At 44.1% G+C, this 27,793-nt stretch overlaps 1 protein-coding gene across 1 annotated transcript; it reads left to right on the forward strand.

The window, feature by feature from the left end:
* Positions 1 to 602: 602 nt before the first annotated feature.
* Positions 603 to 26,395, forward strand: LOC149271874 (protein FAM185A-like). Its single transcript, XM_089507043.1, has 8 exons — positions 603 to 1,005; positions 5,742 to 5,851; positions 9,787 to 9,879; positions 14,971 to 15,109; positions 21,941 to 21,982; positions 22,601 to 22,696; positions 23,147 to 23,281; positions 26,280 to 26,395. The coding sequence occupies exons 1-8, from the start codon at positions 603 to 605 to the stop codon at positions 26,393 to 26,395; spliced, it is 1,134 nt and encodes a 377-aa protein (XP_089363169.1).
* Positions 26,396 to 27,793: the final 1,398 nt, after the last annotated feature.

Below are 27,793 nucleotides of genomic sequence, written 5' to 3' on the forward strand. Positions count from 1 at the left end.
TTATTGTTATTGCAGTAGACAGAGACTGCTGTTTCACACAATAGAAAGTTTCCTGTAATCTGGGAAGTTGTAAATGCAGTTAGATTGGAGAAGACTCAGAAACATGTTCACATTTCAGAATACACAATACTAGGGTTCAATGACAAGCTCCCTGTCCAGCAATACAACAGGCCGATGGAAAGTATTCCAGTAACCAGAGAGCGCTGCATATTTCCCCCCATACCGAAGCACTGGAATGTTCTATTTCAGTATCACGGGTAAGGGAGCATAACTTAGTGATTTGGGCAATGTCGGTTTCGTATAATAGGGATATGATATTTCTTATGCCAGATGGTTATTAAAGTCTCCAAGAATAACGTGCGGTCAGCGATTTCTTGCACTTAAAACAAGAAATGGAGTTAAAGCGCACAGCCTTTGCAGCAGAGGGGAAATAAACATCAGACGTCTCCGTCTTAACCGCAGGCGCGGTGTATTGTGGGTGCTGTAGTTCACCTGCTCGGTGGAAAAGCAAATATGCGGAAGGCTCAACACTACAACTCCCACAATGCTGTGGGTGTGTACCGAGGAGAAAGAATTGTCTGTATGGCTGGTATGGGGCAAAGATGAACTCTGTGGCGTGTCGCAGTCGGTGTTGGTGGTCCCTTGTGGCCAAAGGACGGTTGACGGTGAACTGTAGCATGGTGCTAGGGGCAAGAGGGAAAAATACTAAGCCGACCGATACCAAGAATAAGCCTTTGAAGCAGTGGACGCTGATCGTGAGCCCTCTAGGCAGCCTTAGAGTACGACTGCCCTGCAATGTGAGGGTGAGACCCCAGGACCCCCTCGCCTATCCAGATGCCGACAGGGTGTTTGTTATGGTCAGTGGCGTGGACCGCAATGTTCACCGGGGGCTGGATCTCGACAACATTGAAGTCAAGTACAATGAAGAGTCCAGGCAGGTGCTGATCTATTCAGAGAACATTGACAGCCAGACCTGCGTGGATGTCACAACTCCTGTGCGCTTTAGTGAGTACCGCACTGTTACGGAACAGGGTAGTGGTGCTAGGTGAGGTGTGCCATGTGACACCCAGTATAAAGTGTGGTTGTTATGTACTTTTAATTTGACTCGCTTTTTGTTTTAAATGCGATATGCCAATACGTCCTAAGTGCGGCCTGTCCACGGAGGCTTCCCCGCCCTCGCCCTGCGCGCGGCCTGCCGCGGAGGCTTCCTCGCCCTGCGCGCGGCCTGCCGCGGAGGCTTCCTCGCCCTGCGCGCGGCCTGCCGCGGAGGCTTCCCTGCGCGCGGCCTGCCGCGGAGGCTTCCCTGCGCGCGGCCTGTCCGCGGAGGCTTCCTCGCCCTGCGCGCGGAGGCTTCCCCACCCTCGCCCTGCGCGCGGCCTGTCCGCGGAGGCTTCCCCACCCTCGCCCTGCGCGCGGCCTGTCCGCGGAGGCTTCCTCGCACTGCACGCGGCGTATCTGGAACTGCGCGGCCTGTCCGCGGAGGCTTCCTTGCCCTCGCCCTGCGCGCGGCCTGTCCGCGGAGGCTTCCTTGCCCTCGCCCTGCGCGCGGCCTGTCCGCGGAGGCTTCCTTGCCCTCGCCCTGCGCGCGGCCTGTCCGCGGAGGCTTCCTCGCACTGCACGCGGCGTATCTGGAACTGCGCGGCCTGTCCGCGGAGGCTTCCTTGCCCTCGCCCTGCGCGCGGCCTGTCCGCGGAGGCTTCCTTGCCCTCGCCCTGCGCGCGGCCTGTCCGCGGAGGCTTCCTCGCCCTGCGCGCGGCCTGTCCGCGGAGGCTTCCTTGCCCTCGCCCTGCGCGCGGCCTGTCCGCGGAGGCTTCCTCGCCCTGCACGCGGCGTATCTGGAACTGTGTTCCCTGTGTGTAAAAAAGCTTCATTAAAGTAAAAAGTCCTAGGATGGAGTAATCCTATTGTATGGTGTAGTTTGCATTGCAGACTTTATCCCCATTAGACATCAGCATCGTTTTGTTGGAAGTATCTCCCTATGCTTATTTTAAAAGTCGTCTGAAAGGTCCAGTGTGTTAACTGAGTTAAAAGTGAAATGACTGATGAGTTCAGGGAAGATATGAGTAGGTATGTTCCTCACTCCTGTAACCCGTCCCCCAGTGCTTAGCTTTGTTTCCTAAGGTCTCTGCAGTCATTAAACAGTCCCAGCTCCTGGATGTCATTTTAATGACTTCTTTTTTAGGGACCCTTACTGCTATATAAAACAAAATGTATAACTTGATGTGTGCTTCTTCATACATTTCCACTTACATTTTAATGATCTTGCATATTAGTACAGTGCAATAAATAATTGTTGAAGAGCCATCAAGTACTAGTTGGCCCTGCAATAGAATATTTAATCTCTCCACTCAACACCAACTTATTTTTAGTGGTTCGACTTTGCAATGTTTTGCATCTTCTTGAGGTGATTAGGAATCGGTTCTTGAGGTGATTAGGAATCGGGGGGAGAGAATGATGACCGTAATTAGTTCATGCTACTAGTAGTAGAGGTTCAATGTGTCCAGTATGTAGACCCTAACAGGCCGCCATCACATGCATCGATGATGAATAGCTGTCAGGAATAAACTTACTCTGTGCACGTTTTACAGAGCAGCTGCTTTTTAGCTTTTGGTGAATATTGTAATGCAGAATGGGCGCCAGCAGTATATAATCTTTCTTGTGTTCATTTCAAAATCTTATACTGTTGTGCTGCAGTTATTGCTTGGTTTTGGGAACAGCTTTTGGACACGTGTGGCTTTATACTATGCTGTGTACAAGGTTAAATGGGGTCACAGCATATATTCTGGGAAATGGAACACCTGTTACATGTTTTTCTTTCATGTTAAATGGCCGATTTGACATTGAAATGGTGTGTGTGTGTGTGTACACTCACGGGCCACTTTGTTAGGTATACCTTCCTAGTACCGGGTTGGACCCCCTTTTGCTTACAGAACTGCCTTCATTCTTTGTGGCATACTTTCATCCGTATGGACCTGAGCAATTGCTGCAGATTTGTCGGCTACAGATTTTTCGGCTGCACATCCATGATGCGAATCTCCCATTTCACCACATCCCAAAGGTACTCTATTGGATTGAGATCTGGTGACTGTGGAGGCCAGTGGAATTCAGTGAACTCGTCATGTTCAAGAAACCAGTTTGAGATGATGTGAGCTTTGTGACATGGTGCATTATCCTGCTGGAAGTAGCCATCAGACGATGGATACACTGTGGTCGTTAAGGGACATACATGGTCAGCAACAATACTCAGGTAGGCTGTCGCGTTTAAACGATGCTCAACTGGTACTAAGGGGCCCAAAGCGTGCCAAGAAAATGTCCCCCACACCATTACACTACCACCAGCAGCCTGAACCGCTGATACAAGGCAGATTGGATGCATGCTTTCATGTTGTTTACGCCAAAGTCTGACTCTGCCATCTGAATGTCCCAGCTGGAATCGAGACTCATCAGACCAGGCAACGTTCTTCCAGTCTTCTCTTGTCCAATTTTGGTGAGCCTGTGCGAATTGTAGCCTCAGTTTCCTGTTTTTAGCTGATAGGAGTGGCACCAGGTGTAGTCTTCTGCTGCTGTAGCCCATCTGCTTTATGTTCGACGTGTTGTGCGTTCACGGATGGTATTCTGCATACCTTGGTTGTAACGAGTGGTTATTTGAGTTACTGTTACCTTTCTGTCATCTCAAACCAGTCTGCCCATTCTCCACTGACCTCCGACATCAACAAGGTATTTTCATCCACCCAACTGCCGCTCACTGGATATTTTCTTTTTCAGACCATTCTCTGCAAACCCTATAGATGTGCGTGAAAATCCCAGATCAGCAGTTTCTGAAATACTCAGACCAGCCTGTCTAGCGCCAACAACCATGCCATGTTCAAAGTCACTTAAATCCCCTTTCTTCCCCGTTCTGATGCCCTGTTTGAAATTTGTCAAAGGTTTGGGAGAGTGTCAGACTTGTGGCCATGAGTGTATTCCTCCTTTTAGATGTAGCTGGCATAGCTGTAGTATGTAATCGGCATTACTGATAACCTCAGTGCCAATCATGTTCTAGAATATGTATCTGATCAGCCTGGTGTAACTGGGTGAAATACTTTTTACTACGTATAACTAGGATTTTCCCAGAAATGCAAATAGACCACGACGGGTGTTTTTTTTTTCAAGAATACTAGTTTTTAAAGTTCCTGACGTTGGTAGAACAACATTCCAAACGGGTTTTGGTGTTCCAATGTTTGAGCGGCTGTCGGCAGACGTATTGCATATGTCATGCTGTTCTTCTGCTTTGTTTGCACTTCACCTGATTATTGACGCTGGAATTCAGTCTCAGTCCTGTTAGTATATGGTGTTGACATGACATTTGTGAATACCAATATACCAACTTTGTGTATTTAAATAGCATTTTGAACTTATAGAAATCTTCTCTAATATTTTATTGAACCGTCCAGCGGATTTAAATTGTACATTTGCAATTAACGTGTATTGCGCTTAGTGTAACATATTAAAGGGGAACACAATAAAATGTGTAACTTAATTTATTTTATTTTAGCATTTTATTTAGCATTAAAATTGCTTAATGCGTGTTTTTTTTTTTTGTGTGTGTGTGGACTTATCTTGTCTCAGTCTACTATAACAACTAGCCCTTTAATAAGTTTTCCAGAGGGAGCATACAGTTAGTGGTAATCTATATTAGAAGGATTTTAATATGAGCTTTTGGTGTCACAGTGTTTACCAAACCTAAATTTAATTAGATGGCCGAATGGTCCTCATCTGCAAATTCTGTTTCTATTGGTAACTTAATGGGAATACATTTTGTGGCTCTTAAGAATAAATATGATTATGTGGGTTTATAACTCCCAGCAGTGTGTTTTTTGCTGGACATTCCCAATTTTATTTGGGGGGTGGGGGCCAGACCAGCCCAGGGGGTAAAAACCCAATGGAGGTCTGTACTGTTGCAGGACAGGCCTCTTTTTGCAGCTTCCTCCTTACTGTCTCCCTATGATATCAAGTGGTTCTGTCACCAAAATAAACCTTTCTTAAAAGAATAAAAAAAGTTGTTTACTGAGCAGTCATTCAGGAAATGGAAAACAAGTTTCTCCAACAAAGAAACGTGCAAATATTTGAATCTGCCCTACAGGGTTTTAACAATCGTTACAAAAAGGTTCTTCTCGTTGTTCACATGTGCTAAACCCATTCATTTCATATGTAGGCAAATTATATGCTCCCGTGACTAATTGGACTTCAGTTTTGGTGACGTAGACACTATGATCCTCATAATGAATATTTTTCCCTTGGACCTTATTGTTTGACAGCCTTATTAAAGGTCCAGTAACGCATATGTTTCATTGGTAACCCCTTTATGCTAAATAAAATACATTCCATTTAGAAACACTGCTCACGTCGCAGCCTATTGCTGTCCATCTCCTGGCAGGTAGACCCCCCAGCGGTACTGTGCATGTGCGCCCATCTGGGTGCGGGTCATACCCTTACCAGCATGCTAGGCTTCAGTATTTTGGTTTTGTTCTGTTTACTATTAAAGGTTAGCTGTATTTTCTAGATCCGGTCGTAGTTAGCACTGTAATAAGAGTTCTTCGAGACATACAAAGGTTAAAAGCACCATCACGTCATGTTAATGTTCTGTAATCTCACCGATGCAACAATTTTAATTTGTTTTAAGATTCTGTATTAAGTATACTGGTTATATTGTTTTATGTGCATGCTGTAAATTTACCATTTATCTCAAAATTTCATTCTAGATGTGAACATCAAGACTTCAGGCACTGGTAGTGTAAACGTTAAACAAATTGAATGTGACAACTGTCAGATAGAAACCGAGAAAGGAGACAGCGTTCTTCATGCTGTCAAGGTAATGCTCACAGGCTTCAAACCTCATCTAAAATGCAAATCCACTCTATAGTTAACCTGAAGGAAGCTCTTGTCCTATTTATACCTTCTCTTTTATAGTGTTTCCTGGCCACTTATTGCCCCGTCACTACTTAGTGAATATTTTCCTATAGATTTACGCTTACAATTATGGTGTTTAGAAGCAGAGTTGAATTATGAACTTTTTGTGAACAGTAATCTGGTGTTAATTTCCACATTTCATATATATAAGCACTGGAATAGCGAGGGCCAGGTGTCAGTTTCCAATCAGCTGCTGAGCAGTGGTGTCCCTTGCCAGGGTTCTTGACTGTGAATGCCAGGTGCTGGTATTAGCTGTAAGTAGTAGCAGATTGAAATAGCAAGGGGGGGGGGGGTTATGGCTCTGCCATTTGCCTACCCATTCTCCTAGGCTATGGGTGATCCAAGAAAGGAGGACCCCGTGGTGTCTAATGGTGAAGCAGATGTTGTGTGCCGTTCCCTGCACCATCCTGGACTGATAGATTGGGACAAAAAAATGCCTGTTTTTTTTTTCTATTCCCGTTACTAAATTTATATAACAAAGAAGAAGGTATATAAACAGGCAGGAGCATTTTTAAAGGAATTTGATTATTCTGCGCTTGGGATTTCTTGACCCTTGTAAACACGTAGTTCGTAAAAAGCTGTACCAGTTTGAGCATTAAAACCAGGCCAGTTATGAGACTGGAGGTATTGGGGTTAATACTTCTGGTCACCAGCTGAAGTCTGGTTTCAATCCTCCCAGATTTAGTCCCTGGAAATCCACTGTCCGTTGAAAATAAACTAATCATATATGGTAACTGGTTTATTGAATTGATTTAATTGTTTAGCTTACAATAAAAGCTTAAAGGAAACAAACCAAATGCCCGATTTCCGGTGTATGTTGTGAAGGTTTTGATGTTTGTGTGCTTTGAAGCTGTTACATGAATTAGAAAAGGCATGAAACCATTTTAGGAACATTTTGTTTGGCTGGGAATTCTTGACCTCATACAGAGACACTTGAATCAATTGAGTTCTGGAAGTTCACTAAGCATAAAAACCAGTGTTTCTAGTACACGGTTCTAAAGCAGTGGGGTACCTGGTGAACTAGAAGAGACCAGAAGCCTGCAGAGTGCCATAGGGCGACTCAATCTAACACAGTTTTGTTTTTCTGAAAATGTAACTAGTCCATTTTGAAATAACCTATTGTGATAAGTAGGGCTGAAACAACGAATCGATAAAATCGATAATAATCGATAACGGAAATCGTTGTCGACGATTTCCGTTATCGATTAATCGAGTGATCGATTCGTTGTTGGCTCCTTTTACTTACCTCCGCGAGCGTTCCCTGCTTCCGCTACACGCTCTGCACTGCGTGACGGATGTGACGCGTTCCGGAGGTAAGTATTCTTCATGTCTGTGCGAATCGCTCTGTGTGAGTGGCTCCGTTCGCACAGAGCGAATCGCTCTGTGCGAGTGGCTCCGTTCGCACAGAGCGAATCGCTCTGTGCGAGTGGCTCCGTTCGCACAGAGCGGTTCGCTCTGTGCGAGTGGCTCCGTTCGCACAGAGCGGTTCGCTCTGTGCGAGTGGCTCCGTTCGCACAGAGCGGTTCGCTCTGTGCGAGTGGCTCCGTTCGCACAGAGCGGTTCGCTCTGTGCGAGTGGCTCCGTTCGCACAGAGCGATTCGTGGGGGTGGGGTTTCAGGGGATGCAGGGCAGAGTGGGGGTGGGGGGGCAGGCCAGGGTAGGAGACGGGGTGGGGGTGCAGGGCAGAGTGGGGGTGGGGATGCAGGGCAGGGTGTGAGTGTGGGGGCAGGGCAGGAGACTGGGTGCAGGGCAGAGTGGGGGTGGGGGTGCAGGGCAGAGTGGGAGACTGGGTGCAGGGCAGAGTGGGGGTGTGGATGCAGGGCAGGGTGTGAGTGTGGGTGCAGGGCAGAGTCCGTGCAGGGTGTGAGTGTGGGGGCAGGGCAGAATGTGGGGGCAGGGCTGGGTGCAGGGCAGAGTTGGAGACTGGGTGCAGGGGCACAGTGCAAAGTGCTGGGTGCAAAGTGCCAGGGCTGGGTGCAAAGTGCCAGGGCTGGGTGCAAAGTTCTGGGTGCAAAGTGCCAGGGCTGGGTGCTGAGTGCTGGGTGCAAAGTGCTGGGTGCAAAGTGCTGAGTGCTGGGTGCAAAGTGCTGAGTGCTGGGTGCAAAGTGCTGAGTGCTGGGTGCAAAGTGCTGAGTGCTGGGTGCAAAGTGCTGAGTGCTGGGTGCAAAGTGCTGAGTGCTGGGGCAAAGTGCTGAGTGCTGGGTGCAAAGTGCCAGGGCTGGGTGCAAAGTGCCGGGTGCAAAGTGCTGGGTGCAAAGTGCCAGGGGTGGGGCAAAGTGCTGGGTGCAAAGTGCCAGGGCTGGGTGCAAAGTGCCGGGTGCAAAGTGCTGGGTGCAAAGTGCCAGGGCTGGGTGCAAAGTGCTGGGTGCAAAGTACCAGGGCTGGGGCAAAGTTTCTTGAACAGTAATAGTCCACCTCTTTTCAGAATGTTTGGGGTTATTTTGTTTCATAAATATTGTGTTTGGGTTTTTGTACTTTGAAAATATTGTTTTTTTATTACATCATAACAAAATAAGAATGTTAATGTAAATTTTAAGTTGTTTTTTAACATCCAGTTCATTAAATTATTTTAAATAAACTAAAAATTTGCATATTGTTTTTTTTTATCCGATTAATCGATTTATCGAAAAAATAATCGGGCAACTAATCGATTATTAAAATAATCGTTAGTTGCAGCCCTAGTGATAAGAAATGTAAAGTATTCTTCCAGGTATTTTTAAATTACTTAATTGAAACTATGTAAACCATGATCCATTTTGCAGCAGTTTCCCCTCACATTTCATTAATCGTAAAACCGATATGCCGCATATACCGTATTTGCTCAATTATATGACAAGGCTTTTTTTCATAGCAAATGCTCTGAAAAATAACCATTGTTTTATAATTCGGCCTCAAATAGAGGTTTTACTACAAGACTAAGATCCAGATCCCCCGCTGCACTGCAGGGGACCTGGATCCTCCTGTCTGGCAGCTGCTGGACAATGCATGCAGACAACCTCCGCTGCTATCCGACACTTCCGCTGGGGCTTCTATGACAGAGCACCGCCGTGAGGTCATATAGCGGGTAGCAGCAAAGGTTGTCCGCACGCGTCGCATTGACCCCATTTGACACCAGAGTCTTGAGCATGGGGGACAAGTTTTACCTTTATTTTTATAAGTGGTTTAACAGTTTTAGTTACGCCTTATCTGTCACCAAGTCCTACAGAGTACACAATTTTGATTTTTAACTTTAACTCAATGGTTCAGTCATAAAGTATCACCCTCTAGAAGAGAAATGGGTCCATTGGAATCGGAGTAATAGGCCTTGTAAGTAACTTTGAGCTCGTACTATACAGAAAGTAAACCACCAGGGATATGTATGTGGCATTTATAGTTAATCACTTGCGATGTTAAAAATGCAGCTACGCATGCTTGCACTTAAATCTACTGCATATTGTCATTAAGTCATTAGGAATGTTTGTGGCAGTGAATTTATCATTTTTTTTTTAATCTATCCTGTTCAGTTTGGGGTATCTGATGTTGAGATTTATTTCCCTTGTGGTTTATTTTTCTGTTGCAATGGTATGTTCAACTGAGAGATACTTTTTCTAAAATCCACAACTTTTTTCTGTGTGTGATAAAAAAAAAAAATCGCAATAATGAATTGAATGCAATAAGAATAAATAATAATATATTAAAGTTACAGAGAAAGTTACTTTAAAAAGTCCCAGTTTCTTTTTTTCTTGGTCTTTTTTGTACTCGTGGTTTACACCCCAACCTAGTTTTCTCCTTGAACCTTGTTTGTGCTTTTGGAGATGAAACTTTGTGACAATTAACGAATATTATTTTCTCTTTTAGGGCCACAATGTCCACATAGTAACCAAAGGAGGCAAAGTGAGATGCGTGGGTACAGTCCATGGAAATGTAGATATTCAGGCTTCATCTCACAGTGTAAGCAAGAATTGACGATACACCTTTTGAGGTCACTAGTTGCTTTGCTTTCAGAAACTAATTACACAAACCCGATAGGTGATAAATGTTTCCTTAATGTTTTTTCTCATATGATATTTACATTTATTTTTTTTACCAAGGCTCTGATTACTGAAATGACCAAAGCATCTTTTGGGCCACTCTAATAAAAACCTTCTTCCTTCTAATGTGACTGTCCCAGCTTGGACAGTTAAAATAAGTCATATATAGTTTTATATTTACTTACATCATTTGGTTTAGTGAGTAATTCCCCCACTCCACTTACCTCCCTGAACCTGACCATAGTGTTTCTGTAGGAAGTCGCTAAACCATTATCTCTGCCCTAGCCCATTTGGGTCCTTGAGCCAGACGATTACAGGTGCTCAGATGGTAAACATAATCTGTAGTAGCACGTGTGTTTCCATGAGCAATTTCTACATTAAAGAGACACTCAAGGTATCACATGCACTTTAATCCATATAATAGCTTTTATTTGGTTGCCCACTCCCCCAACCCCACCTATACATTTGCCTCTTTGTCCACCCCAGCTCCTTGGCCTGCAAGTAATGGATTTTGGCCAAACACATCTCCTGCTTGTTTAAGAGCATAAACACTACACTCAATGCAGCTCCAGGGTCTAGTGAGACCCACCGTGCACATGTACAGAAAGAGACAAACTGCCATGTCTGCTCTTCTTTGGTTGTCTCTTATAAACCTCTTAACATTTTCCCTTATTCCCCCTTTTAACAAGATGATACAAGACATATGTGCTGAATTACTGTTTCCAGAAGCTTAGGATATGCAGTCATTTGTAAAATAATTTCTCCGTGGTAAACAAGAAAAAGTTAGCATACATCATTCTGAGTGTATTTTATTAAGAATCAGACGCAGAATATGACACAACGCCTCCCAGCCTGTGGCAGTACCATGATAATGAAGTGGCTGCAGTGAGGTATGAGTCTGAATATAACTATAGTTTGTCCAGGCTGCTACCTTTTGCCCAAATACTGTTGCATTACACGAGTAAATATGCCTAGGCTCATTGTGGAATGCAGAGCAAAAAAGATATAACTGCTTAACTTATGACTAGGGCTGAAACAACGAATCGATAAAATCGATAATAATCGATAACGGAAATCGTTGTCGACGATTTCCGTTATCGATTAATCGAGTGATCAATTCGTTGTTGGAGCACTCGGCTCCTTTTACTTACCTCCGCGAGCGTTCCCCGCTTCCGCTACACGCGCCTTCTTTTAGTTGCGGTTCGCTCTGTGCGAGTGGCTCCGTTCGCACAGAGCGGTTCGCTCTGTGCGAGTGGCTCCGTTCGCACAGAGCGGTTCGCTCTGTGCGAGTGGCTCCGTTCGCACAGAGCGGTTCGCTCTGTGCGAGTGGCTCCGTTCGCACAGAGCGAACCGCTCTGTGCGAGTGGCTCCATTCGCACAGAGCGATTTGCGGGGGTGGGGGTGGGGTTTCAGGGGATGCAGGGCAGAGTGGGGGTGGGGGGGGCAGGCCAGGGTAGGAGACTGAGTGCAGGGCAGGGTGGGGGTGGGGATGCAGGGCAGGGTGTGAGGGCAGGGCAGGAGACTGGGTGCAGGGCAGAGTGGGGGTGGGGGTGCAGGGCAGAGTTGGAGACTGGGTGCAGGGCAGAGTGTGAGTGTGGGTGCAGAGCAGAGTGGGTGCAGGGTGTGAGTGTGGGGGCAGGGCAGAATGTGGGGGCAGGGCTGGGTGCAGGGCAGAGTTGGAGACTGGGTGCAGGGGCACAGTGCAAAGTGCCAGGGCTGGGTGCAAAGTGCCAGGGCTGGGTGCAAAGTGCCAGGGCTGGGTGCAAAGTTCTGGGTGCAAAGTGCCAGGGCTGGGTGCAAAGTGCTGGGTGCAAAGTGCCAGGGCTGGGTGCAAAGTGCCGGGTGCAAAGTGCTGGGTGCAAAGTGCCAGGGCTGGGTGCAAAGTGCCAGGGCTGGGTGCAAAGTGCCAGGGCTGGGTGCAAAGTGCTGGGTGCAAAGTTCTGGGTGCAAAGTGCCAGGGCTGGGGCAAAGTGCCAGGGCTGGGGCAAAGTGCCGGGTGCAAAGTGCCAGGGCCGGGTGCAAAGTGCCGGGTGCAAAGTGCCGGGTGCAAAGTGCCGGGTGCAAAGTGCCGGGTGCAAAGTTTCTTGAACAGTAATAGTCCACCTCTTTTCAGAATGTTTGGGGTTATTTTGTTTCATAAATATTGTGTTTGGGTTTTTGTACTTTGAAAATATTGTTTTTTTATTACATCATAACAAAATAAGAATGTTAATGTAAATTTTAAGTTGTTTTTTAACATCCAGTTCATTAAATTATTTTAAATAAACAAAAAATTTGCATATTGTTTTTTTTTATCCGATTAATCGATTAATCGAAAAAATAATCGGCCAACTAATCGATTATTAAAATAATCGTTAGTTGCAGCCCTACTTATGACAAAACGTATATGATCCGCAGGCACTCGCTGACCTCTGCCGATGATACAATAACAGACAAATGTCATATAGACTTTTGGAGGAAAATATTTCTTACTGAGTAATGCTGTGATAAGCTGTTCAGTGAAATCTAATGAGCACCATTTAAATATGAGTGATGTGTGACCTTTGTTGTAATATGTAATTGCAGTACTAGACTTCTGCCACAAGTTGGTGTATTAGGAGCACTTATACAAATGCAGCTAAACCAAAACTATGCTTTCCATGTATTCTGGTCACAAGCTTTGACAATCCATTCATTCTAAACATGAAAACAAGTGTTTTGTACACACAAATACTGGGCAAAGAGTAAAGGAGACGATATATATATATATATTTTAAATATTAAACATTTTAAAGGTGCCATGTTAGTACAAACTGCATCTTGGCATGTATCAGCAGGCCACCTTGACATACAATAATTGCTGAACGTGAATTATATATGTATTTATGCTTATTTTTATGTATTAAGTGCTTTACGTTTAAAATGAATGGTATAATAAGTGAAGACAATATAATATGTACAGTGAGTGTACATACATTTTGATCTGGATACAACAGGTATGTTCCCAATAATACATTGGGAAAGGACATCCCTGTCCCATAGAGCTTACAGTCTAAATAGTAGTAGTAGTAGGGAGTGGATGGACATACATATGCAATCAGGTGAAGGAGATGGAAGAATTCCCATGTACTGTACTGTAGTTCTACGATAAAAAGGTGTACTCTTTCAGGATTAGGAGCAGAAATGACATGAAGCTGCAGCTGAAGGCTGCTGCAGCATGTTGGGAAGTACAGACTGCCATAGCTACAGCGCCACCGATAGCCCATGGCTGCTGAGCATACTCCCGCCGTGCTCTGGGGTTTGCATGTAGCGGTTAAACCTGACTTGTTTTGCCCGGTTACCTCACCAGCTTAAAGAGACACCCCAGCCAATGTACGCATATAACTGAGTGGTCTCTTTAAATGTTAATGGTGACCGCCTGAAAGTGCTCCCACCGGTTTCAGTGGGAATTGTTTCCTGCTGCAAGCAGCCGGTCATTGCCAAGAATCATCAGACCACAGGAGGAGGTGGGGAGCTGCAGTTTATTTAACTTTTTTGAAAAGTACTTTAATATGCATTATTCTTTGCAATGGCTTCCTGGGACATTAAACTGTCCCTCCAAGGCTATGTTTTTATATTGCCTTAAATTAAAGGAAATCTTTTGAGATAGCAACAGTTTATTTTCTTCCATTTGATCATGTTTGTGGGTCATATGGTCCCAATTAACTAGTTTGTTCATAAAATTCCTCTCTGGGGTTTCCTGCCCATTTAAATGCTTCCAAACCCACCTCGGGCAACTGGTTTAAAAGACAAATCACTGAAAGGCTATCAGTGAACTGTACCCACGATTTCTTTTACTCTTTTATCATCAGCATTAAGTGATGGTGAGTAATCAAAGAGTCTGTGATTAGGGTGTAAAACACATGGAAAGCGAGATGACTATTTTAAGGACAATCAAAGCAAATGCTTTGCCAAGATTTTTACAATTATATTGCATTTATTAATAGTTTTGAACTCTTGCCATGCCTAAATATAACCGCTGAAGGCTGAAAAACTATTTTCCCACTGGCACCCAATCTGATAGTAGGAGTGTTTTGGCAAACAAAATCTAGTACAATTTCAAGAAAAAAATATTTCTAATAAATGGTTATTTTAATCACTGAAAGAAAAGGGCCCTGTAAATCTAAATCTTGAACCGCTTGCGACAAAATGATCCAATGCAGTGACCGGAGGCTACTGTACACTATACATTAAATGGCTTAAACATCATTCCCTGGTTTATAATAACAATAATGTAAGTTAAAACCATTGTTCTACTTTTTTGGTGCCTTTACCTTATCATCATAATCTGTTGTTTTATATAGCGCCATCATATTCTGTAGCGCTGTACAATTTGACTTACCGAAACAGGGAGGTAAGGAGGGCCCTGCTGCAAAGAGCTTACAATCTGATAGTCCATTTTTGTTTCTCTGTCTTGAGTTTGCTAAGGCTGTCACACCAGGCCTGACTGGTGAGGTGGGAAAAGCCTTACACCAGTGTAAAGTAAATTTAGACCACCGGGGGATTGTCTGGTTCTTGTGGATCTGTATGGGGTTCTAGTGAAGTAAACATATTGCCATGTAGGAGCTCTGTCTCACTACGGCAATGGAAGCATTCCAAAGAATGTGACGATCCGCCCTGTAGACTAGAAAAGGGTGGATGGTTAGGATAGCATTTTCTCTCAAACTCCATAATATACTGCAATACTGTCAACTAGCTATCAGTGTTTTGGAGGGACCATCCGCCTGCTTTGTCATTGTAAGTTCTCATTCTAATGTTCCCATCATTGCAACTCCAACTTCGAATATCATTCTGAATGAGGTTTTTGAGGCAGGCACTCTAAATTTTATGCCATACATTATAAACCAATGACTGTATTTACTGGTATGTTTTATATTTTCTGGTTATATGTATCACTAGATTATGTTTTTTTATAATTTTGTACATACTTTGTAATCTTTTTGTTTAGAATAATCTTGTTTATACTTCTCATGTCTGCTTTGAATCTTTACAGACTGTAGATATTGAGAAGTTGCTGGGAAATTCCATAAATATTTGCACAGAAGATGGCCGTTTGAAAGCAAAGTACCTTTATGCCCAATACTCCTCAATGTCCTCCACTGCGGGAGATATTCTGCTAGGAAGTACCCATGGTAAGAGTTCCCCGTATTTGTCAGTTTTAACAACATCATAAGTTTGTGTGAGGAAATGCTATTGAAACAAATGTATTTTCTTGTCAATTATATGTTTAATGTGCTTAGATTGTAAAAACTGGAAAGCAACATTTCTAGTGGCCTTGCGCAACTACTAGAATGATGGCTTCAAACTACAAATATCTAAAATAAGCCCGATCCCACGGCGAGGAGCTGGTAAAGCATGTTGTATTATCCAGATCACTTTTCTTTACTCTGATCACTGCAGACCAGGAACACCCCACAAGAGCTGCGGTTTTGGAGATGCTCGGAGCCGGTCATCTAGCCATCACAATTTGGCCCCTTTTTCCTGCTTCTAACACACAAAATGTTCACTTGCTGCCTAATACTTTGCCCGAATATAGGCTGCACTTTTTTAAAGACTTAAAGTGGGGGTGCGGCCTCTATTCGGGGTCTAGCGCAGGAATGCGCAATTCGTATCGCCCGACGCCCGGGACATGCAGTTCCAGGTGCCGGGCAGGCAGCAGGGTTAGGATACAGATCCCCCGCTGTCAGGGTCCAGCAGTCAGGATTCGCCGCAGCGACTCACCGGAAAACCCGCTACCCGCGGGTACCGGGTCCAGCGATGCGTACCCGCGGGTACGGGTTCCATCGCCGCGGCATCCATCTTCTGGTCTTCCTCCGGCACTCTCGAGTGCACGCTCGGAGACTGTCCCGCCCCTAGGGGTGGGGCGTAGCCGAGCAGCAAGTTTAAAAACAAGCAATAAGCTTTGCTCAGTTATTGTGCTTCCCATACGTACCTCCTGAGTGCTCTCTCCTTGCTGATTATTTCGTGTACCAGACCCGGCTTGCCTTGACTCCTCTACTTACCTACCCTTCGTGTACCAGACCCGGCTTGCCTACGTTTATCCTTGTGGTTCCTCCTTGGCCTTGGCGACTAAACAGCTCCTGCACCTGTGTACCGAATTTTGGCTTCTCCTTGACTTCGTTTTTGGGACTGATTATCTAAATACCGTGCCTGTTTCTTCTGCATACTGGTCTCCGGGGGTGCCTCAATGTCCAGCAGGTCTTCTTCAACCCCTTCTAGCCCCAGCTAGACCATGGATAGATATTTCTCTGGATTCCGTTACGGATCTACCAACCTCTGATCATTTTACTACCTTATTGGTGATTGTGGACAGATTTACCAAGATGGCTCACTTTATTCCGCGTAATCATCTCCCATCTGCCACAGAGACTGCCACTCTATTTATCCGGAATATTTTTCGCTTACACGGTTTACCTGAAGCATTGGTGTCGGACAGAGGGTTTCAGTTCACTTTGCGATTCTGGAGGGCGTTTTGTGAACAACTTTATGTACGTCGTTTCCTGTCATCAGCATATCATCCTCAAAGCAACGGCCAAACGGAACGCACGAACCAAACACTGGAACAATACCTCAGATGTTATACTACATACTTACAGGATGACTGGAGTTCCTACTTACCCCTTGCAGAGTTCGCTTATAATAATCACTTACACCGCTCCATCAAGATGTCACCGTTTTTTGCTAACTATGGATACCATCCGACTATGTTACCCGGTGCACCCATTCACAGTACTGTTCCTTCTGTTACTGACCACGTCACTCATCTGTCCAAAAACTTCCATTTTCTCCGTTCCACGTTACTCAATGCCCAACGTTACTATAAAGCATTTGCAGATCGTCATAGAAGAGAGGCCCCTACCTATCGGCTTGGAGAGAAGGTCTGGCTCTCTACCAAACACCTTAAATTAACATGCCCCACAACTAAACTAGGCCCTAGATACATCGGGCCTTTCTCCATCTCACTCCTCATCTCGCCCTCGGCTGTAGAACTACAATTACCAAGCTCCATGTCTGTACACCCGGTGTTTCATGTATCACTACTTAAACCTTGGCACGACAATCCGTTCCCTGGCCGGCATCCTACTCCTCCTCCTCCTGTTTTGATCGATGACACTCCTGAATATGAAATAGAAGAAATTCTGGATTCCCGTTACCACCGCAGCCAATTGCAGTATCTGATATGCTGGAAGGGCTATAACCCAGATGAGGATTCTTGGGAACCGGCCGCCACAGTTCATGCACCTGACCTGGTCTCTTCCTTTCATAACCTCCATCTTGGACGCCCCGGTTCTGCTAGAGGCCGGAGGCCTCTCGTTAGGGGGGGGGGATCTGTCAGGGTCCAGCTGTCAGGATTCGCCACAGCGACTCACCGGAATACCCGCGGGTACCGGGTCCAGCGCTGCGTGCCCGCTACCCGCGGGTACGGGTTCCATCGCCGCAGCATCCATCTTCTGGTCTTCCTCCGGCGTGTGTTGCTAGGGGCGCGCGCGCCCTCTAGCTTAACTTTATTGTTCCCATTCTGGGAACACTGAGTGCACGCTCGGAGACTGGGACAGCGGGACGCCCCTAGGGGCGGGGCGTAGCCGAGCGGCAAGTTTAAAAACGAGCACTGAGCTTTGCTCAGTGCTCAGTTATTGTGCTTCCCATACGTACCTCCTGAGTGCTTTCTCTTTGCTGATTATTTCGTTTACCAGACCCGGCTTGCCTTGACTCTACTTACCTACCCTTCGTGTACCAGACCCGGCTTGCCTTGACTCCTCTATTTATTGACCCTTCGTGTACCAGACCCGGCTTGCCTACGTTTATCCTTGTGGTTTCTCCTTGGCCTTGGGGACTAAACGGCTCCTACACCTGTGTACCGATTTTTGGCTTCTCCTTGACTTCGTTTTTGGGACTGATTATCTAAATACTGTGCCTGTTTCTCCTGCATACTCCACTTCTGTCGCTGCTGTCCAGTATTCCTGATACCCGCAGGACTGCGGGGACCTGCATCCTACCCTCAGATATGCTGAGACAGCCTCCACTGCCAGGGGAGGGGGCGCCGGCACAGGAGACTGTCTAAGCGCATCGTGGAGACGTTCACCGGCTGCGGTGATGCGCATAAACAACCTCCGCTGCTCTATGTGCTTTAACAATCTCCCTTGCCGGGACTTCCCACGGCCGGCAAGTGGGATTGTTAAAGCACATTGTGCAGACGTGCCGGCAGTGGAGGTTGTTTACACGCATCACCGCAGCCGGTGAACCCGTGGGAAGTGCTGGCAGGGGAGGCTGTCTCAGCGTATTGCCTGAAGTTGTCTACGAGTATTGCGTAGATGTCCCCCACCGGCCCCACAAGATAACCGGGAGTCTGCTTTGGTAAGTCTAGGGGCGGCATATCCCGGGGGGGGGGGGCACGGCAGAGTGGCAGCATATCTCGGGGGAGCAGAGTGGCAGCATATCTCGGGGGGGCAGAGTGGCCGCATATCTTGGGGGGGGCAGAGTGGCAGCATATCTCGGGGGGATGCATGCTTGCACTTAAATCTACTGCATATTGTCATTAAGTCATTAGGAATGTTTGCGGCAGTGAATTTTATCATTTATTTAATCTATCCTGTTCAGTTTGGGGTATCTAATGTTGAGATTTATTTCCCTTGTGGTTTATTTTTCTGTTGCAATGGTATGTTCAACTGAGAGATACTTTTTCTAAAACCCACAACTTTTTTCTGTGTGTGATAAAAACAAAAAACTGCTTTAAAAAGTCCCAGTTTCTTTGTATTTGGTCTATAACCATGTTAAGAGCTGTACCGCTCCAAGGACCCAACTATCCTTAATACACCAAAATCTCAGTTAAATGAGCATTTCTACCCCTCCTGCCTTCCAAGCGGTGGAGTTGCATCGACGATGCTGCATGTTGGTCGACAGGGTTATGTTTAATTAACATTTTAGTGGGGGAAAAAACACAATTTAAAAGTTTCCCTCTCTTAGCAGGCTCATAAAATCTAACAGTGTATGCGCTAACAGCAGTGTCTGATCCATTGTTGCTCACCATCCATACTGGGTGCCACTTGCCACCCATGCTTATGATTATTTAGATACTCTTATAATACAGCATAAATTAAACAAAACCTTTTTTTTTTTCTTTAAATAGCACTTACAAAAATATACACTTCTGGATTTACTGATGAGCGGTATTTGTAACCATCATTAAAGTAATTTACTGAGTTATGACTTCAGTGTAGTTCATGTCTGGTGCAGACTGTACACTAACAGAGCAGCATCCAAATTAAACAAATCTTTGTGAAGTGACATCACCCTGCTTATTTAATTTGGTGATATATGAATAATTACCCGCAGCCTAGGTTCAGATCTTTTTATTTTTTTTGTGAAAAGTGCCTTCGCTTTTCTACTTGTTTGGGCTATTTGCACCATTTTTGCAGTTTAGCACTGACCTGTTTAACCAGTCTCGTACCCCGTGGGATATTGATCCCGGTGTGCTGTAATCAGAGCCGCTCCCGCGGTTGACTTGGCTGGATACTGTCCTGCTGACAGTTCTCATGAGCTGACATCCTCGTTATCAAGCAAGAATAAACTCCACACAGGAACTCAGAGTTCCGCATTATCATTAATGTTGTGTTCATAACTAATGAGGAAACTGAAGCAACTAAAGCTTTTCCCAAATTCCAACATTTACAGTCCTATACTTAAACTAAACCTATGTAGTGCTGTCAACATGTTAATTCATATTTATTGTTTAAGTTAAAAACCAACCCTATATGTACATCATATGTTAACTTTTCTCAAAATCGACATAAACTATTGTCCCAGGTAGCTTTTGCAAAAGCTGGTAGGGAGAAGTAGGGAGATGAATATTAAATATAGATATCGCTAAAGAAAGAAATATCATTTAAAAGTAGTTTCAGTAAAATAATTTACTTACAACTGAAAGATGTGACGTTGGCCATATAAATTTATTGAGCTTTGAAGAATTTAAGCCTCGGGGAACATTTGTTTTTAGAATTCTACATAACTGATTTTTTTTTTTTTAATTTTCAGTTTTTAATGTTTTTTCTTATTTCTATATTTGAAATCAATTTCCTCCCGCCCACTAACAACTATTAACACTCTCCGTGAAAAAGAGCGTTTTTCCTCCTCTGCATTTTTTTTGTAATCACACCAACGGTCATAAAAGCCATGGAATGTTTCTAATCGACATCCTCCATGGGGAACAAATTGGAGCGCAAAACTCCTGAACATCTGCAGCTTCATGTCGTTGGCCAGCTGTTTGCAGTCCGTGGTTGTGTAGTCATAACAGATTTTCAAGTAATAACCATCAATAAGGTAGGGATTTATGGTTAGTTTGCCCTGTAGGTACAACCAAAGAGTATTTTGTCTTCTAGTAAAGATAAAATACACGTGACTCTTCAGTATATATCTCCATCCTCCTAACAATTCTAAAAATCCATTACATAAGTTATGGTGGGTAAAGGTGATGGAAAACCCTTCCACTAAAATTAAGGGGGTAGTAGAAGTAATGGTATTTCTTGGCTACCCCAAGCCAAGTATTAAGCCAGTATCCCAACCTCATGCTGACGAGTCCCATTAAGGATGAAACAGCTGTCCATGAGTGGTGATTTGGCTACTGCACCTCTTACCCGAGTTTTGTCTAAAGGCTGTCTTGTACAGCGGGCAATTAATTTCAAGGGATCCACGTATAAAGTGGATATAGAGGCAAAAGGTGATAATTGTTGACCTTATTTGCATGCGCCTACCCAGAATCCCTTGTGATTGTGGCAGCACCATGAGATTTCTGAGGGGGAAAAAACAAGCCTTCTGGCTTGTCTGGTGTCTGTAGATGAGTGTTTAATAATGCTACTACCCTAAAAATCCAGAAAGAGGAAAACAAGGAAAGCAGTTTGGGATTTATTCAGTAAATGGAGAGTTGTTAGGAAAGTTGTGTTTCAACTCTTGCTTCACTATTCATTAGGAAGGGCTGATACTGGCAAGTTTCTGTAGCAAGAAGGGCTAAACTGGCCCTGTATAGTTCAATGAGTGAAAAGAAACCACACTGCTATATCTATATGTCTCTCCTCATGCCAGTATTTGCTGACTGACCCATGTGCCCTTTACTTCTTGTCTCTGGCTTAACAAAAGCACCTATCCTCCCTGCAGTCTCATAAAGCTTCCAGGGTTCTCAATATCAGATGAATATCTTCAAGAGTTTAGAAGTTTGTATGAATTACATTAACTGAAGTGGAGCGCTAGTAATGCTTTCCATAAAGCTCAGCTTAAACCCAACCTTTTGAGTTCATGACATATTCGCCTGCTTAGTACGAGAGGAACGCCAGCAGAATTCAGTGCTCAGCGCTGCCAACTAGGGAAAAATGCGTACCTGGGCACGGGCATAGCAGACCTTTTGCTACTGAAACATAGCTTGACAGGCATCGATGAAGCAAACCATGCAAAGCAGAAAAGAATAAGCGGCCCTGTCCATTGGTCAACTAATCTGCTTCGAGGCATTAACAAGATACTCTATCAAACATATAGTGAGAATGTTCTTCTGGAGCTACCTTGGCCAGTTCAACCGTTCTCTGGGATTTGAAAATATCTATATTTTCTTTACGCACACAAGCCTGCAGCAGCATAAGACCACCTGGTTACTAGTCTGCCCATATGTGTTTTATTACATGGAGAATTGCTTCATGTAATAAATTGCATTTACAGGAGTAATCGAGAAAACCGCCTGTAGTTGATAGGTCTGCTGATGAATCTGTTTAGATCACTGGACCACCAATGATGCTTGGCTGACTAAAATGTCCAAAGACAGTGTGTATATTTATTTATTCATCCTTTTGGGGAGAATAGGGCTATATTTGATGAAATATATATTATTTGTTTTATATTGCGCCATCAAATTCCATAGCGTTGTACAATGGGCATTGCATAGTTACTCCTGACTTAATGCGCATATGGTCTATCTTTTACAGGTGACACAAAGCTTCATACAGAGAGAGGAAATATTACAGTAGGTATGCCATTATACTCCATTGTTTTGTATATGTCACTTTAACCCCTTTTAGACCATTGTATATTCATTGCTGGCTTTCCCCATGAGGTCTGCACAGGCATCACATTTATATTGTCTAATGAGCATGTCGTCATTGTCGCATTCTCTGCTGTACCGATGCTGGGGAATAAAGCTACCGATTGGTAGCCATAACCCCTCTCTGTCAGCCAGGACAAGGTTTTTAAACATTTAAATTACTAAACTTGCGTGGATATTATTTTTCTGGGTAAGTTATCTGCGTGAGCTATATGTGCACTGTATTAGTACTTTTTTATGCTTTGCGATGTGTGTGATGTTACGTATTGCATTATGACTCTACAGTACATGTGTTATTTCCATGTATTTGGTTTAAGGTTGTGCCATAATTACTTTAGGATCTAAACCGTGTTTACCATGTGCATCCTATTTTCTTTTATTGTTGTGTTTTGTTATTTATCTGTTTATCTAAATTAAAATCTTAATCGCAATTTAAAATTGCAAGTTATTGTAATGTTATGTATGTTAAGAAAAAGCACTTATTTGTGTCAGCTCTTCTGCCTAATAGCGTCCTCCTCTTACCAAGTGTAATGATCCCCTGCAGATTCCTCTGATGGGTGTCTAACCGCATCCACTCACCAAGGAGCCATAGATGTTTACGTCAGCCAAGCTGGGAAGGTACATCTGAAATCAGACCAAGGTGAGAAAACTGTTCTGTGAAATGCAAGCTTCCCACAACAGCCGGAATTTTTCTTCGCAAGGTTATGTGTTGGAGATTTTCTCAACTTCATTTGACATGTTCAGTTTGTGACAATGCTTTCTTCTTGAGGTCTGTGATTAGCTACGTGTGCTGTATGGGTGGTAAGCATCACTTTGTGCTTTGAAACGACTTTGCATATTGTGAAACCTCTCTTTCCATGTATAGTAAGTAAAGGGTTCGCTAAGGCTGATACAGGGAGTGAAAAGCATTTAGTGCAGGGGTACAACAGGCCTTCATTTTCAGCGTGCTGCTTTTCCCTGGTTCATGGTATGTGTGCTGCCGGGCGCCTTGTACATGTTCACTTATAAGAAAAGAGATCGTTCTTTTTTATGGTCGGTGTGTGACAAAAATGTATTTCCCTAGGTGACCTATTTCTCTTACCGTGAATAGGTAGCATTACTGTCAAAATACCCGCAACACTTCAGGCTTCCTTACAGCTTTCGGGAGCCAAGGTCGAGGTCAGCCCCGAGGTCCACTTACAGGAGATCCAGAACACTTCAAGAGAGGACCAGGCAACCGTAACAGGTATATTTTTGTTTATATAACTAATAGAGGATTTACAATCTGCTTTGGCATGTTTTAAGGTATTAAACGGGGTACAGGCTATATCTATGTGGGATTATGGACAGGGTGATTCTGTACAGCATACCAACTGCAGACAAACCGCATGTATAATGCCGGCCTAAGACATAAACACCTAAATACAGTACATACAAGCAGCTGCTTTAAAATGAGATGTACAGTAGCTACTGTTACATTACTGCCCGTGCAAAAGTATTCACCCCTCCTTGGCATTTTTCCTATTTTGTTGCATAACAACCTGGAATTAAAATGGATTTGTTGGGGGTTTGAAATCTGTATTTGATTTACACAACATACCTACCACTTTGAAGATGCAAATTAATTTGTGTTGTGAAACAAACAGGAAAACTTGAGCGTTCATAACTATTCACCCCCCTACTTTGTATAGCCACCTTTTGCAGCAATTACAGCTGCAAGTCTCTTGGGGTACATCTCTATAAGCTTAGCACATCTAGCCACTGGGATTGTTGCCCATTCTTCAAGGCAAAACTGCTCCAGCTCCTTCAAGTTGGATGGGTTCCGCTGGTGTACAGCAATCTTTTGTCTAGGGCTGCAACTAACGATTATTTTAATAATCGATTAGTTGGCCGATTATTTTTTCGATTAATCGATTAATCGGATAAAAAAAAACAATATGCAAATTTTTAGTTTATTTAAAATAATTTAATGAACTGGATGTTAAAAAACAACTTAAAATTTACATTAACATTCTTATTTTGTTATGATGTAATAAAAAAACAATATTTTCAAAGTACAAAAACCCAAACACAATATTTATGAAACAAAATAACCCCAAACATTCTGAAAAGAGGTGGACTATTACTGTTCAAGAAACTTTGCCCCAGCCCTGGTACTTTGCACCCAGCACTTTGCACCCAGCCCTGGCACTTTGCACCCAGCACTTTGCCCCACCCTTGGCACTTTGCACCCAGCACTTTGCACCCGGCACTTTGCACCCAGCCCTGGCACTTTGCACCCAGCCCTGGCACTTTGCACCCTGCACTCAGCACTTTGCCCCAGCACTCAGCACTTTGCCCCAGCCCTGGCACTTCGCACCCAGCACTTTGCACTCAGCACCCAGCCCTGGCACTTTGCACCCAGAACTTTGCACCCAGCCCTGGCACTTTGCACCCAGCACTTTGCACTGTGCCCCTGCACCCAGTCTCCAACTCTGCCCTGCACCCAGCCCTGCCCCCACATTCTGCCCTGCCCCCACACTCACACCCTGCACCCACACTCACACCCTGCCCTGCATCCACACCCCCACTCTGCCCTGCACCCAGTCTCCCACTCTGCCCTGCACCCCCACCCCCACTCTGCCCTGCACCCAGTCTCCTGCCCTGCCCCCACACTCACACCCTGCCCTGCATCCCCACCCCCACTCTGCCCTGCACCCAGTCTCCTGCCCTGCCCCCACACTCACACCCTGCCCTGCATCCCCACCCCCACTCTGCCCTGCACTCAGTCTCCTACCCTGGCCTGCCCCCCCACCCCCACTCTGCCCTGCATCCCCTGAAACCCCACCCCCACGAATCGCTCTGTGCGAACGGAGCCACTCGCACAGAGCGATTCGCACAGACATGAAGAATACTTACCTCCGGAACGCGTCACATCCGTCACGCAATGCAGAGCGTGTAGCGGAAGCAGGGAACGCTCGCGGAGGTAAGTAAAAGGAGCCGACAACGAATCGATCACTCAATTAATGGATAACGGAAATCGTCGACAACGATTTCCGTTATCGATTATTATCGATTTTATCGATTCGTTGTTTCAGCCCTACTTTTGTCACACCACAGATCCTCAATTTGATTGAGGTCTGAGCTTTGACTAGGTCATTATATTTAAATGTTTCCCCTTTTAAACCACTCAAGGTCAACCTCTGGAACAGATTTCCCTGTTATTCATCATTCCTTCAATCCTGACCAGTTTCCCAGTCCCTGCTGAAGAAAACTGGGATGGTGTTCTCGGGGTGATGAGAGGTATTTGGGTTTGCACCAGACCTAGCGTTTTTCCTCAATGGACAAAAAGCTAAATTTTTAGTCTCATCTGACCAGAGTACCTTCTTCCATATGTTTGGGGAGTCTCCCACATGGCTTTTGGCGCACAGCAAATTTGTTTGCTTATTTTTTTACTTTAAGCAGTGCCTTTTTTTCTGACCACTCTTCTGTAAAGCCCAACTCTATGGAGTGTAAGGCTTAAAGGTGTCCTATGGACAGATACCCCAATTTCCGCTGTGGATCTTTGCAGCTCCATCAGTTATCTTTGGTCTCTTTGTTGCCTCTCTGATTAATGCCCTCCTTGCCTGGTATGTGAGTTTTGGTGGGCAGCCCTCTATTGCGAGGTCTGTTGTGTTGCCATATTCTTTCCATTTCTTAATAATGGATTTAATGGTGCTCCGTGGGATGTTCAAACTTTCAGATTTTATATATATACATACATACATACATACATACATACATACATACATACTCAACCCTGATCTGTTTGGGGAGCTCCGTGGTCTTCATGATGAAGCTAGCTTGGTGGTGCCGCTTGCTCAGTGGTGTTGCAGACTCTGGGGCCTTTATTTAACTAATTATGTGACTTCTAAAGGTAATTGATCTTATTTAGGGGCTTCACCACTTTTCTGTTTTTTTTTTGTTTTTTTTTTATCTTTTTAGAATTCTTTTAAAAAAGTAATTTTCTTCATTTCACTTAATCAATTTGGGCTATTGTGTGTATGTCCGTTACAAGAAATCCAAATAAAAATCTATTTTCATTCCAGGTTGTAATGAAGCAAAATAGGAAAAATAGGGGGTGAATACTTTTACTTTTGTAAGGCACTGTAGGTACTGAAGCCGGCTGGTTGATTGTAACTAGGACATGATTTTGTAGTAAGTTACATTACTGAAGCAGAATTCACAGCATGTTGACCTCATAGAACCTCTTTGCCCTTTTTCAGGATCTTTGAATTTGGGAAATGAAAAAGAGAAGTTAATTGAGGCTGAAGCTAAACGAGGCACAGTTTCCCTTAAACAACAAGACTGGCTACAATCCCTAAAACTTCAAACAACCTGAGATGTTCAAACCTGCACCATACTACTGTTCCAGTAGTACTGACCTCTGTTCTAACCACTGCAATGAGGAATTACACGATTCCTAAATAATCATTTTATTATGGGGTGAATAAATTTTACTGTATTTTGTGAAGGTAAAAAGAAATCTACAAGATTTAGGAGTATAATTAGGCAACCGCCAAATTTTACAGCGCTGCTTTCAGAAAAATATCAAAGAATTGAAAACTACATACAGTTATGTGTTTGACAGAGAGGAAATACTTTACAGCAATGGACCATTCTCCTCTGTGTCAAGTGAGCAAGGGTTACAGATACCACCATTGTGGCTTTAAACTTTAGGATCTGTGTTGGGGATGTTTTTAAACTTTAAAGTGTACATTCACAGGCAGTGTTGCTACAGTCGGCTGGCAGTTCACATCTCAATGTAATAAATTAGCACCTGGAAAGTTTCCTAATTCCCCGTGCCTTCTGTCAACTACACAACTGGTTTTGTGCCACCATGTAGTGCTTATTTTTAAATGTAGGATAGAGTTATATCCATCTTTTCAGGGATCTGGCAGTGCAACCATTTAAGGAAGCTATTTTATCCAGCTGTTAATAAAGCCAACCCAATAGGAATACCCAGCCTGAAGTAACTCTTTTGTGCACCTTATAGATCTTTTAATGAAAAACGGTTCTTCCAAGTAATAGGTCATGGGAATAGAACAATAATGAATTCTGTGCCTTTGGCATTCATTGTAGTGTGTTTGCTGTTAACATTTGTATTATTTCTTCAGACTGGTATGTTAAATGGTTATCCTACGGCATTCTATTACTTGTTTTACAAATTGTTTTCTTCTAATTATCTTATAACACAAGGTTCTCCATATATATATATATATATATATATATATATATATATAATAAAAAAAATGTGCGGTTTGTCACAGCGCAATAAATGCTAACCACTAAACGGTATAAGATAACAAACCAGGAAACATGAGGCTATAGATATTGTAGCTTGCAATAAAAGTTAGAACAAATCAGTCTTGTGTGTTTTATTCATTCTCACAATGCATATTTTACACTTGGTAATGGTATTTGATCTATGAGGTCTCCTGTAATGATCTGATAACCCTGCTGTTTCTCCCTTCCAGGCTCTGTATCCACCTCAATGATATGAAAGCATTGTGTCACTGTTAGTCTGTGTCACCTGGACGCCGCTGGTAGTACACACACACACACACACACACACACACACACACGTGTCCTGGTCTTCTTCATTTGCTGGTGCACAGTTCATTACTTTATTAATGGTTTTATATGTTTCAATAACTGTTACATCAGGCATCATGAAACATTATACTGCAATGTATGCCATAAGTAATGTTGAAGCTTAGGCAAGACCAATTCCTCATTA

The sequence above is a fragment of the Sceloporus occidentalis genome, unplaced genomic scaffold (genome assembly GCF_023333645.1).
Source record: "Sceloporus occidentalis isolate IW3139 unplaced genomic scaffold, rSceOcc1.0.p SCAF_454, whole genome shotgun sequence".
In the NCBI taxonomy this organism is placed as follows: domain Eukaryota; kingdom Metazoa; phylum Chordata; class Lepidosauria; order Squamata; family Phrynosomatidae; genus Sceloporus; species Sceloporus occidentalis.

What these genes read in the sequence shown, in the direction of transcription:
- LOC149271874 (XM_089507043.1), top strand. Translation starts at nt 603, where the DNA reads ATGAACTCTGTGGCGTGTCGCAGTCGGTGTTGGTGGTCCCTTGTGGCC. An exon ending in GCGTTCTTCATGCTGTCAAG is followed by an intron (nt 5,852 to 9,786) that starts GTAATGCTCACA and finishes TTTCTCTTTTAG; the next exon opens with GGCCACAATGTCCACATAGT. An exon ending in ACATCTGAAATCAGACCAAG is followed by an intron (nt 22,697 to 23,146) that starts GTGAGAAAACTG and finishes TACCGTGAATAG; the next exon opens with GTAGCATTACTGTCAAAATA.